At 36.8% G+C, this 14677-nt stretch overlaps 1 protein-coding gene across 1 annotated transcript; it reads left to right on the forward strand.

Moving 5' to 3' along the window:
• The first annotated feature begins 67 nt into the window (after positions 1-67).
• On the forward strand, positions 68-13735 carry LOC145888860 (uncharacterized). Its single transcript, XM_082979729.1, has 18 exons — positions 68-89; positions 533-700; positions 3483-3541; positions 3869-3949; positions 6109-6262; positions 6344-6500; positions 6561-6607; positions 6835-6941; positions 7006-7183; positions 8121-8204; positions 8695-8850; positions 9131-9238; positions 9528-9638; positions 10714-10824; positions 11152-11271; positions 11843-11950; positions 12076-12180; positions 12829-13735. The coding sequence occupies exons 1-18, from the start codon at positions 68-70 to the stop codon at positions 13590-13592; spliced, it is 2640 nt and encodes an 879-aa protein (XP_082835855.1). The 3' UTR covers positions 13593-13735.
• Positions 13736-14677: the final 942 nt, after the last annotated feature.

Here is a 14677-nt window from a genome sequence, read left to right on the forward strand (position 1 = left end):
ATATGTCAGGCCTTTCGCATGCGTTAGTCATCAAACTTCGAGATTTTTTCTTTTCCATAGAACTGAAATGGAAGAGGCAGATATTTCGTGTACATCAACAACTACAAACTCCTCATCGCCTTGCAAGAAACGAAAACTGTCACCCTCAGTGTCTTAGGTAACAACATTTTGCTTTAATTTCATGTATGTATGTTATTAATCAACTCAATTTGCCCTTTGTCAGGAAAGCATTGTCCACAACAATACACATTCAAAGGTATTAAAAACTCAGTCACAATCTCAAAATTTTTTAAACTTTGGCAATTTTGTGGAAGATACACTTGAATCTATGCCCGTTAGTTCTTCTTATAAAGCAATGGCCGCAATAATTACAGTGTTTAGGGGCTCAATGTATGAATACTGATGAAGTTTAAGGTACGTAAGATTGTTTTTTTAAATTTTGATAAAGAAGCACTTTGTATCAAATACCTCTGTATAAGAGTGTTTTGTAAGTGTGTAACATAAACACTTTGTGCCAAATTGTTATTGACAGCTTCAGTTATAGTTTATAGCAGTGTTTCCCAACCGGTGGCACGCGGCGGCATTCCAGGTGGTGCGAAATTATTGAAAGCATTCAACATTCTTGGAATAATGACAATGGTCATGTTTTGCATATCACTACAGCACAGCAATGTGCACAAACCACAGAAGCAACAAACAGGTATCTTAAAAGTTGAAAATAGTATTGTGAAGTTGGGACACTGTTAAATCATGTAAGTTTTGTTGACCTCCGGACGTTCATGTTGGGAGGTGGATTTCAAAAGTTACCGATAAACTGTAGATAAAATCTGCCATGCATATGGGAACAACAGTGTTTTGTATCGGTCTGATATCGAGCCTCCTACTGGGCTGTGATTGCCCTGTAAGGAACTACGCAGTGTGGCGACCCTGTGTTGCGAAAGCATGAAAAACTTCTTCGTCGTGACAGATAAGCCCAGATGTCAAGCCTGTAAAAGCACTGCATGAATCTTTGCACGTGGAAGCTTACACAGATTTCGCTTCGTAAGCATTTAGACAGGCGCACGCACTCTGTTGGTCACTGCAACATGAACTATTTGCATTTAAATCACAGATACTGCTTGATCAACATGGTTCCTGGCGCAGCACTACCATAAAAAATGTACGAATTGAAACAGTATGGGTCAACCAATTAATAAGAATTGTTCTTTTGGCACTTAAGTTACGAGAGATTTTCATTGCCATCAACGTTTCGTTCACCATCCGGTGAGACTTCCTCAGGGTTATGTCACAACAATAATGAATCAAACGTACAATAAAGTTTTAATGTCGAGATGTTGTTTTTCATGATATGTTGGAAGACGGTGAACTACGACACTTGCATGTTGATATATACGGTGAATGGAGGATGCTAGTTTTCAAAATACCGTTGTGCGCTGCATTGCTGACTATTATAGTTTAAACAGTATTTACAACAAACATGTCCGAAAACGCTGGTTCGGCGTACCAGCTCCATTTCAATGCAGCAGCGACATCATGCGGAAAATGATCCAATATGCACGGTATAGTAATGAAAGACGAAATGTAAGGAATTTTAAGGAAAACAGTTACAATGGGTTCGTAGATAAAGTTACTTCAAGCCACTTTTATCGTAAAAAAAATCAATTCAACATCGGCGCGAAGTTGAAGTGCTTCAAAAATATTACCGGATTCGAATAAAAAAGGTACAGAGAACTTACGTAAAATAAATTTACATCGAAGAGCACAGCTTCTTGGTTAACGTTACAGTTTTACAATGGTGATTACGAGTAAAAAGCTGAAGAACTGTTGACGAAGTTTGCATATGGATTTTGTTGGTTTAGTGGAGGAACTGTTGCCATGTTAGCCATCATCGTCAGTGTCCATATCAGATTCTGGGTTTGCAATGGGATTCCCAGCGTATGTTGTAAGTTCGACGAAGGCGCGCAACTCCTTGTATCTGAAGACCAGACTTCCACGTTCGTCTCTGATGTCCACAACCAGATAGATTTCTTGACCGCGAGCAACGTAGTTTGTGCATACAGGCATATTAAAGCTTTGTTGTTACGCAGCGGTTTAAGAGCCTGGAAAAAGTTTTGCTTGTTGAATCTGAAAGAAATCACTCAAAGCTGGCTATTAAAAGGTAAAAAGTTTCGTGCTCAGTGATTTTGAAAATTCCGTGACTTGGCATAACTTATGGGAATAATTCTGCATTATTCGACCTCCAGGAAAAGAATAAACAAACAATAGAAACAAGCCCTCGTAAACCACGTGACTTAAATAGCCAACCCCCTTACAATATTCTTGTATCCTAAACCGGTCGTAGAATTAGTGGCCAAAGCGAAACGTCCGACTGGCAATAATTGCCTTCAAATACCACAAACCTATTTCATTCTCTCATATTTGCGTCATTAATTTCGTACTCTTTAACACATGCGCAGGAGGTGTTAAAATCATCCAACAACGAAGAGCAAAGAGCTAGTTTGATTATGACGTCATTAAGGGCACTATTCAACTCCAACAGTTCGCTTCGAAACGACTTCCTACAACATACAATAAAACTGAAAAATCTGCTGCCTTCTTGTGGAGAACTTTATGTCAACGAATTCACAATAAATAAATTTTACAATTAGCGATTCCTAAAGTTGCTTTGTTTCGTCTGCTCAAACATAACGCGTTCTTAAACTGCTACAGTTCTGTGGTAGCATATCCTTAACCGGCACCCACTATATACTAAGCGACTCAGCCCGGATTCCCTTTTTCAGTTTGTATCGAATACGCGATGCGGCGAAATCCGCCAGCCAGCAAGTTTGCGTCAAGCGTCGAAAGACACATTACTGAAACGTTTTTGGGTTCTGGTCCAACATGCAGGGCTCAATTACAATTCTATACCACAATCTAACTATGAATTCAAAACATGTGCTGAATGCAACTCCGTATCTAATTCGCTGCTGTAATCCACATTCAAACAATCTACCAGTAGTGGCGCAGTTACAAATCGCAAAGCATTTCAACAAGTGTTTCCCTATTGTTATTTTGTCAACTTGCTAATGCGTTACAACCCGACGACCGCAACAATGAAATGTCTGCTATTTGATGCAGAACGTTACAACACCTCGCTTGTATATTAACAATAAATATCCTGGTGATAACAACTTAATTTAAGTTATTTCATCTACACTCACAACACGCCGTTGGATAGTTTTGGTTCGCATCGAAAGCAGGCAGGTATATATGCACCGCCACAGCGCAGGTCGGCATTCTTTTTGCGGTTTTCGCCAAACACAAGACACAGAGCGCTAAGCGTCAAGAGCGCGACTTCGTGTCGCAAATATCAGTTTCGCATGAACCTCACGACAAAGAGGCCAAACTTTCATCTCCTATTTTTTTGAATTTATTGATGAGGGTACTGGGAAGGAATTTGCGGCATTATGTATAAATATATGCAAAGTGTGTTTTTATTTTAGGTTCAGATCACGGTTTACCACAGGACGTGCCGACAGACCTTACAATGCCGAAACCCATGGTAAGTAAACACTTTCCGCTTTTTGTTCGGTGCGCTTCATTTCGTAAATGTCAGCGGCAGGAGCGAGTCGATACAAACGTATGCGAGGCTGTAATCCAAACGCATGGCGTTTGACGCGTTGTTTCATGGTTTGTGTAATTTAGCGACCAACCAAGTCTACCGACGTTGAGTAAACACATTGATCACGTGACGTACTGGGGTGGAATACATCACACGGGTCGTCGGTTATGTGCTCTTCCGTTATTTTTTATTATTTTTAGATGTTTTGAGGTCTCGTGTTTGCAAGATTCTTTTCACTAAAGTTTGTAATGTTCTGCTTGTTTGTAGATGGGTTTTACCCGCTCAGTGTATTTGGCCACTCATAACTGGAAGTTCAATTTGTCAAAAGTGAATGGAAAAACTTTCCAGGTCAAGTCCTTATTCAAGTGTTTCCAAAATTTCATGAGTAGTATAAAATAACTTTAGACAGGTGTAGATTGCTGCAACTTCTTTTCCAAGACGTTTGCTTTTCACCGTAAATCAGTGATTCCCAACCTTTTTGTGGTTGCGTGCCACATGGAGGTAAACAACTTCGACGACGCGTATCACCTAATTGAGAAAGTAACCTAGGGGATGACGTAACAAACATTAAGTGATCCCTTACGGTTTTTTTAAATTCAAACTATATCCGCTAAATACGGAAAGGTTGTCGCGTACCACCTGGAATGCCGTCGCATACCACTAGCAGTGCGCGTACCACCGGTTGGGAAACACTGCCATAAATCAAACCATTCCAAACCATATTCCTTGAGCTAATGCATTGCCGACTGTTACATCTCCAGACTATCACTGCACCTTCATGACTGCGACGCAACAATGGTCACTGTGCGTAATAATCCATTTGTAAAATCATTGTTGTGGTTGTTGCTAAGTTCTGTTCATTTTCGTTCGCAACGTGAGAGTATGAGGTGCTCATTGTGACTGAATGAAGTTGTTGTATTTACACCTTAATGCAAAAAGGCATTTGATAAATTGTGAAAATAAAAAACTAATTCACAAAAGTAAACAACATTGTGGTTGTTAGAATACAACATTGTGGTTGTTGTGACCTTGATATACCGTGGTTAGGAATTGTTGAATAGGGCGGGGCGGTACGTTTTGACGAAATATATCCGTTACTAGCCTTAGGCCGGGTCCACACTCACGCTTTACGCCGGCGGATTCTTTGTTTATTTCATTATACGCCAGCGTGCGGGCGTACGCTCGGGACATTAAAACAAACAAAGAATCCGCCGGCGCAAAGCGTGAGTGTGGACCCGGCCTAAGCCCTTGTAGGCCTGGCGTATAAGAGTCTACACTTACGTATATAACTTAATGTGACATATATGGGTAATTGTAAAAGGCCACGAAAATAATGCTATCTGTAACGTTTGTGGGTACATAGATTTGGGCGATTCTGTTGTTTTGTGCCACGAATTTTTCGCAAGACTTGTACAATCCAGCAGCAAGAAGTAAACTCCAATGCCGCAAGTTTAATTGCCGAGTAACACTTGACGTTCGACGCGACGTACCATTGGGTAATAGCAGGAAGAAATACAAAAAGACACGACCTTAGGTTCAGCCTCTTTTGGTGTAGGCGGGGCGTGACGAAGCAGCGGGCGAAGAACGCTGTCTGACCTGACATCATTTATAGGTGTTTGTATTTGACTGCACGCAGTGCTGATGCCATTTTCCTTTCTTTGCAACACAAAACAATATTGTTACGTAAGTCATTGATAAAAAAGAATCACATTGATCGGCAAAATTTTGTTGACAGCAATATGTTGTCGGAATAAAAATATGGTGTTGACTCTAATCGTTTTTATTTTGCATGAAACTTTAATAAGTACAGTCTGCAAAAAATGTTTCGGCATAAAAAATGTTGGTCTTTTATACAAAATTTGAAAACCACCGGTAAGGAATGTATTCTCCACGTCCAGTGAACAATTGCCACGGGATCACGTGTAAAATAGTTTCCCAGGAAAGGCCCTGCGACGTCATTCCCGTTGGTTGGTTTGTGTGGCGTCAGAAGTCAACCTTGTGTAGAAGAAAACATGTCGCCAGACGTTCGATTGCGAAATAAGGCAACAAATAAGGTACAACAATAAAACACTGGAAGGTTACAACAACAAAAATGGCGAAAATATTCCGGACTTTTCCATAATATACATTTAACTGTTCTCAATTAATATGTGACAAATATCTAATGGTGATCATGCCAATCAAGCAAAGACTTCCTCTTTTTCGCGACATTCTTGTGTTTACCGTTTAGCTGTTTTACCTAAGGTTTTCTGTTAGCCTAACACAAACATTTGTCTGACGTCAACCAAAGCTCGTGACTCGTGAGGTTTTACCATAGTATACTAAACATACTATGGTTTTACGATGGAAAGTTTCAGTTCCTCTGTGAGATGAAACATGTAAAGTGTGTTCAATCTGCATAAATATCATTGAGGATTGATACAATTGCTAGCAGCGTGAATTTGTGGTTTGAGTGGATTGCTTAATTTATAGTTTACAGTATTTCAAATAACAAAATTTTTGTTTAGACCTCAAAGTTGTTTATAATGGAGCTTGCTAAGGTGTTGATACCAATGGTTCACCGTGAGCCATGTCTGTATGATTCTAAACACAAAGATTACAAAGATAAGGAATTCAAAGAAAATGTATGGCTACGAATTAGTCAAAAAACGCACCAATCAGGTTAATTCTTTTGTTACATTGGCTACTGCTTTTGTGTTCCCAACAATTATGCAAGATGTTAATTTTTTAAAAAATATTCAGTGGATGACTGCAAGGAAAGGTGGAAAAGTCTGCGTGATCGATTTTCAAAAGTAAAAAAAACTATGGATAGAAATAAAAAAAGTGCTAAAGGTAAAACAAGAGTTTGGAAGTACTACAAGGATCTACAGTTCTTACAGGGTCATTTACGGCTACCGATGTAAGCTATTTATAAATTCTATTATGTTTTGTGAGTGTATAAAATTATGTCTGTTTACAGTATTGTTGACAACCTTGATTCAGACACAACTGAATTTCCTGAAAAAGGTATGTTATATTATGTTTTAGGTTTACAGGTTTTGCAGCCTATAGCTGTATCAGCCACTTTTTCCTGAAAACTCCGAGCGAGATTTAAAAAATCAGTCACCAGACTTCGATATTTTTGCTGTTCGACGCACACGATAATTTTTTTCCCCATGTTCAATCGCAATTACAAAGCAACACCCTGTGTATAATGTTGAAGATAATTTAATTACTTTTGAAATGTTTTGTAGAATCTCATGGAAATGAAATGGAAGAGGCAGATATTTCATGTACATCAACAACTACAAACTCCTCATCGCTTTGCAAGAAACGAAAACTGTCAACCTCAGAGTCGCAGGTAACAAAATTTTGCTTTATTTCATGTATGTATATTATTATTCAACTATTTGCCCTTTTACCAGGAAAACTTTGATTACAACAATACACATTCAAAGGAATCAAAAACTTATAACTTTTCAAACTTTGGCAATTTTGTGGCAGATACACTTCAATCTATGCCCCTTAATTCTGCCTACAAAGCAATGGCCACAATATTACAGTGTTTAGGTGCTCATTGTATGAATACTGAGGAAGTTTCAGGTATGTAAGATTGTTTTTTTTTAATATTGATAAAAAAGCACTTTGTATTAAATATCTCTGTATAAGAGTGTTTTGTAAGTGTGTAACATAATACACTTTTTGGTACAATGTTATTAACAGCTTCAGTTAGTTTAGTGTTTCCCAACCGGTAGTACCACTAGTGGTACGCAAAAGCATTCCAGGTCGTATGTGAGCGCCTTTCCGTAATTTGTGGATATAGTTCAAATTTAAAAAATCGCAAGTGATCTAAAAATGTTTGTTACTTCATCCCCTAGGTTACTTTGTAATTTTGTTTTACCTCCAAGTGGTACGCAACCACAAAAATGTTGGAAACCACTGGTTTATAGTGTAGAGTAGTGATGTAATGAAGCTTCGGTTTGCCAAATTTATTCGGCCGAATCTGCGATTTTGATGAAGATTCAGTTTTGGCTGAATAATTTGTTCTGATTCGGACAAAACCAAACTTATATGCTCATGAAAACGTTATGAGATACCAACAATAGCATGTGAACTGTATTAATAATTTCCAATACTTTGAAAGATGATAATATTTTGGGCGCAAATCTTATCTTTTCTGCGTAATTGTGCATCACACAAATTTATGAACTGGTCGAAAACTAACGCAGAATCAACAACTCATTTGTATTGTTCAGTGACATGACAATAAAACTGTTACAGCGGCGGATTGCTATTGTGTTCTTAGCATGTACGCTCGCTAACAACATAACCTTTAAGAAATGGGAGTCTATAGTGTTCAATGAAGTATTATTGTATTACCCATGCCCGGTACAGGATCGTTAATACAACTTGAAAACTACAGCAAAAACTGAATATTTGGTTTCGACCAGAACCAAATTTGGACAATTCCATGCATCACTAGTGTAGAATGTCAGATTATGGAAATTTTTAAAATTGTGATGTGTTTATTTTATTTAAGGAAACACAACATCAGCTGAGGTTAACACGGATGGTGCAAAAGAAGAACATGCAGCCACCAGACACAGTCAGCAACATTATGAAGGTACAAACAACATAAACACATATTTTCGTGACCAGTGTATGATCATACTGATATCAAGTTGCAAAAATGCTGTGCAACCCACAATAGCTTCAACATCCACCTAAGACAACACAGAAATCATGTATATATACTTTTATGTGGTAAGGTAGGATTGCTTGCGGCAAAGACTTCTGTTTGGGGATGTAAAAAATAAGCATGTTTAGTGTGAACTAAACAAGTGTTTTTGATGATGGCAAATAAATGTGGTCGCCTGGCAATTTGTTTGTATTAATGTAACTTGCCTAGGATCTTAAGTTCACACTTCACTGAGATCTAGAATTGTCATTTCTTATTTAGACTTTAAAGCTAATTTTACAAAGCTTAGTTTTAACATGTATATATGTAGATTATACATTGATTGATAGGGCCCAGAAAATAGTTTGCATTGCCCCAAAAAATGGACACTGTATAGGTTTTTCCCTTTATATTTTTTTGATCTTGTAATGTTTAGATTGCTTGAATAATGGCGAAAGCCTTCAACATCCTTTGAATGGGAATGATCATGTTTTGCATATCACTACAGCACAGCAACGTGCACAAACCATACCACAGAAGCAACAAACAGGTATTTTGAAAGCTGAAAATACTATTGTGAAGTTGGCACACTGTTAAATCGTGTAAGTCTGTCCATTTAGCTGGAAACTGTGGGTAGTAGTTCAGTGTGGATGGGGCCTGTCGATCAAAAAATGTTACTTTCTGCAACTCGATTATCATGGTTGCATTCTCTTTTTTTGCATTACAATACGAGTTTCATTAAAATAATAGTTATGCAAGTGTATTTCTTATCATAATCAATATAATAATTATTGTTTTGTGTTAGTTTGCCTCTAAATATTTGTTTGTTGTTTGTATACTTTTGCCTCTAATTATTTGCTTCTCAAATGTAGACACTGCTTTGAACACTGGTGAACCTGAAAGTTACCACAATCCTGCAGAAAACCTTATGCCAGCAAATCAATCTTCAGTTAATGCTAATGTTTTACCACCACAAACAGGTATTTCACATTGCTGCATTTCCGTATGTACAGATTTCCGTATGTCATAAGTCAAATTGAACAACGTTGAACCTTTTGGTTAACATTGAAAATCATGCCAGCATAAACAAGACATGCAAACCAGCTCATTTCGATCTGTGCTTGTTTTTTTTGTGTTCACACACACAGATAATATTCTGAAAAAGGAAATTAGCTTTTAGGTTTGTCTGCAAATACAGCTATGTAATTTTTAAGTAAGATCCATCTCGATTTTAAATTTGAGTTGTTTTTTATTGATGTTTTAATGCAGGTTTTACTTCAGTGGGCGGAAATTTAAATCTCTTGACTGGAAACGATGCCTTTACTGCAAACAACTTAACACAGCAACAACAACATATGCAATTTCTTCCATCAACAACAGGTATTTCAAAAAATCTTGGAAATTTGGCTAGGTGGAAGAAGAAGAAATGAACAATTAAGGCTCAATTTTTGCCTTTTTTGCCATTCTAAGTTTTCGACATGCAAAGCCACTGTTCGACATGGGCGGCGTGAAACAATGTTGTGTTACTGATATTCAGTGGCATGAACAGACCAACGCCATTGTCTTTAAAGACCATAAATTGAATTACTGGTCATGCCAATCTTGCAGCATTGACATCGATCTTACTAGTTTTCTTTTTTCAATGATTGGCATATAGATACTGGTGGCAAAGTGGTTCAAAAAATTGGTGCCAGTAGAAGTCATTTAATTGCAAGTTGCAAATAATTATTTTGGGAGAAATTTGTATTTTGAGTCACTATTAAACAACAGCATTTACCTGAATAGTTACGTAGTGTTGAAAACTTAATGGCATCATCGTTTGCTATGCTGGGATCCTCAGCCAAATTAATTTTGTCTCTTTAGATGGCTAAATAAATGCAACCGCATTAAATTTTGGACAAAATCCATGCAAACACCAGTCAACACTGGCTTTGACGTTCAGCGAATAAGCGCGTTATGTTTAAAACTAACCATTTACCAAACACCTGGCATGGTTGCCAAACATGTTGCATTGTTACGAAACAAGTACCGTTTTTCGTTCAAATGGACCTATTTAAAGAGACATATCAGCCAACAACATACAAGTTTTTCTTTTGTTTTGTCACTATTTCAACATGTATTCTAAACTTATTTAAGTACAAGACCCCTATGGTGGAAATAAGCCTGATAGTTCTCATACGTTAGTTACCAGATACGGCATTTTTACTATTCCACATGCACAACAATTTTTTTCTCAAGAAAAAAATTTTCTTTTTTCTCATTATACAAAGCCTTAACTTTCAAGTTCCTTATCACCAATTTTTACCACATGCTAAATGTGTGTAATTTTTGCGAGCCTCATCAGAGCACTTAATCTACAAATTAATTTTTGGCATAAGCTTAAATTATAAAAACTACTTCTATCCGCATGTCATTGTATAATATTTGAAGAGTTATAAATTTCTTTTTTGTGTAGATTCTACTTTCTGTAATGGTGGAAGTTCCTATGTTCCACCCGGAAATGGTTCTTTGATTACCGCTAACCCAACACAACAACATCGGAATACTGTGCAAACTTTACAAACAGGTATTAACTTGAAATTATTAAGCTTAAAGCCAAGAGTCACACAGAAATGCAAGGAAGAAATTTTCTCCAAAATGGTATAAAAATATGCAGGGAATTCATTGCAACTTTGTGACACCAAAAAATCTTTATGTTAATTCATTTGTGCAACACCTTTTTCTCATGTCTTTTTTTTCATGTCATGCAATGAGGCCATCAGTGCATCCTAGCAAATTTGTTAATATCAAAAACTACGCGAAGAGTATTGACATAGAAAGAAGTTTTTAGTCCCTGTTCACCATCTTTTTTTGTATTGATATGATGTAACATTTATTATGTTTCCAAATACAGAATTCAGTGCAAACCATGTTGAAATTGCCAATATCCCAACAAGCTTTGGTGAATACAAAACAAGCAGTGATATTTCTACGAGGCAGTCGGATGCTGCAATAGTGTTGATGCAACTTTCTGGTAAGTTTTCTTGCAAAAAACACTGATTAGTAAATGTGACAAAATTTAACGTTCTTTTGTTTCTTTGTTTTTTTTGCACATGACTCTTTATGTGACCCTACCTAGGCCTAAATCTTTCCATTTTTTTAAAAATCTGTAAAGTCTTGTACTGTATTTACTTAATTGTAAGCCACAGCTTGTAAAGTTTTTTAACCTACTGTTTCTGCGGCGTTTAATCGAGGGCAGCTTATATTCGAGGGTGGCTGTGGCTCTGAGTTTCAAAAATATCAAGTTTAACTTGCTCTGCCTTACCAGCACGTTTCATCAAACACAGTTATCAGCGTACCTGACAATTTCAATGGACAGATTTGTTGACAATTATTGTTATAGGGCACCTAAGGTTGCCGATGACATTTACATGTGGCTTAAATTCGAAGGCGACTTATATTAACTTTTTAATACTGTCACAATTGAATAAATAAGGTTGTACATTCTCAAGTTCATTAGGACTATTTTTTTCAAAAAGTCACCAACTTGCTTAACACCAACATGACAAAAGTATGAAAATATATTTTTGTAAACCCTGTTCAAGGTATTGAAGAGCCTGCAACTACTCCCTATAGCCCAAGGTTCACTGAACTATTAAATAGTCAACAAGTATATACTGGGAATAATATCCAGGGAGCAATACAACAAACAGGTAATTTCATTGTTTATTACAAGCCCATTGATATACATAACACAAATGCAAAGTTATATTTTTTAAAATTACAAAACGTCACCAAGGGTGTAGCTTAGATTTATTTTTGTGTAATCACTTTCAAGGCACTGAACATCATCCAATCACCTCTTATGATGAAGCCCATGATCGTTTTTCAAGTGATGAACAGATAAATGCAGGAAAAGTTGTGCAGGGACAGCAGCAAACAGGTAATAAAAACAATTTGAAAAAACTGTATCTGTTGTTGGTAATCCCTAGGAACAGACTGCTAGCACCCCCATTTTGAAAACTACTAGTATTGAAACATGAATAAGTTGTCATGTAAGAGAAATATAGGGATACCATTTAACAGAAATGCAAGCAATGTAAAATGCTTCGAAGAAAGCTGTTGATTATACAGTGGATACAACATTTTATAAACAAATACCACTATATTTAAATATATCTGTGTAAACCAATGAGCAAGTACCAAAATCTTTCCAAAAACTTTTGGGAAAAATGAACATTTAGGACTTTCAAATATCACATATATCGTAACAAAAACATACATGGTTTTACAGCACATTTGTTGTTTTATGACATCACAAATAACGGCATTGACGTGTATATTCTGTGATTTTTTACTAAACCAAATCAAAATCCCTTTCCGATAAATTGTAAAACATTAAAAGTACAAAATCTTAAATTTCTTTTTCCAATATGTTCCCCTTTTTAAAATAAATACACGTTTACCACTCTTTAGCGCCACTAAAAAAATTCCCCCGAAACACTGACACTTTGAATAGACCGCCAGGGTATGTGATGGCGGGAGGTTGGGTTTATTTATGTTTAAATTAAATAAATTGTTTTTATTTCAGATGGAAACATCGATCCAACTTATTTGATCCAAACTTACGTGAATTTGTTGGAAAAACATAAATATTTTGAAGCAAATGAAACAAGAAACCAACTTTCAAGGTTGCTTGAAGGTCGTGGGAAAACTGCGGAAGATTTGAAAACAACTGGACATGAAAAGAGATTAGAGGGAAAATATTTGGAATCGATTTTATTTTTCGATGTTGCGTCTGAACTTTATGTCAAATGTGATGGAGATGAAGCGGTGGAAGGTGTGGAGGATTGTGTTTGGAGTTTGAGTCTGACATGCGAAGGTTTGATGGAAACATCGGATTCGAATCAAAAACTTGAAAACAAACGAATAATTCGTGATCATGTGATCCCACTGATGGAATCGATGAGACCCAAAATACAAAATATTGAAAACGTGGAAGAAGATATTAAATGCGAGAATCAAATGTGGTGTTTGCACTGGATTGGGTTGAGTCAAGGTTTAATCAGAGATTATTCGTCGAGGGAATCAACAATTAAACTTGGACTTGAAATGATGAGGAAACAGTTTGGTGAAAACTCAGCAAAGTATGGAGTGTTCGGAGTTTTGTTAAGTGACCTTGGTGTTGTTTACAAGGAAACAAATCAACTGAATGAAAGCGTGGATTTTTATGAAGAAGCAATCCAAGCTTACAGAATGGCAACAGACATAAGTGAAGATATAAGGGAGGAATGGATTGAAGAAAGTCAAAACGATTTAAGTGTTGTTGAATCAAAACTTGCACAAAGGAAATAATTATGACATCACAAACACAAAATGTGTTTTGTTAAATATGTTTGAATTATGCATTGTTTACATAATTTGTATGAAAATGGAAGTTAGCTACCATGCACTTAATGAATTTTGTGATTATTATTTTCATGTCGCTAGTGATTTGTGGCTGATAATCAAGTAAATAAGTGATGTTGACTTTAAGACTAAGCTTTGGTAAAGTCAATGCAAGGTTTTTGGTAAAAATGCAGAATATGATATTTCAGCTTAAAAGAGAAACCAACTTTAGCCAAAGAAAATTAGTGTCCTGGTGAGAGTTTGCTTTTATCTTTAACGAAAGTGCGTAACATCATAAAAAAAAACTATTCAAGTATGAAAAACTTACCAATATATTGGGTAATTCTGTTTGATATAAACGTCATTCGAATGTGCCATAGTTTTTAAGTAGCTTATTTCACATTACTAGCTTTTAGCACATGCATTTGGTGCACCCAACAATAGGTATTATAAAAAAACTTTAAACAGTGCTAAAAACTTTGCAAAGTAATAAAATGGCCAACATCATGCTAAAGGCTGCAGACTATATTACTGATTTAGCATACAGTGGATTCAATAAGTAGTACAAACAGAAAACACACAAAGGTGCCATGTTAGTGCCACGTGGGACAAATTTGGTGCCACGTGGCCCGTGCCACTTTTTGGTTACAACCCCTGTTGCCAGGGTTGCCAGATTGGCGCTTTCGGCGCCAAATTCCCTGAATTTGGCTTTTTTCCACTTTGTCTGGCGCCCAAAATTTGGTTTGGCTTATTTGGCCCTTTTCTGGCGTTTTTCCTGTTAGCTTTGCGTTCGGAAGTTGCCCGGGCTCGTTCGTGACGAAACAGGTTCGCGGTATGCTTCTTTTCGGTAAAAAACGTCACGCATCACAGCCCAAGCTTTTGATTACTTTAACATTAGACGCCCTTGGGTAGCTTTTGGGTTCGCATCCAGGCAGACAGGAATAAATACAACAGTACGTTTATAGTTCGGGCAAAACACAAGCTTTAAATGCAAGTTTCGCATGAACTTACGGTAAAGATACCAAACATGTGTCACCAAACTTTTTGGAATT

Source organism: Ascidia mentula, chromosome 2, assembly GCF_947561715.1.
Source record: "Ascidia mentula chromosome 2, kaAscMent1.1, whole genome shotgun sequence".
Lineage (NCBI taxonomy): Eukaryota > Metazoa > Chordata > Ascidiacea > Phlebobranchia > Ascidiidae > Ascidia > Ascidia mentula.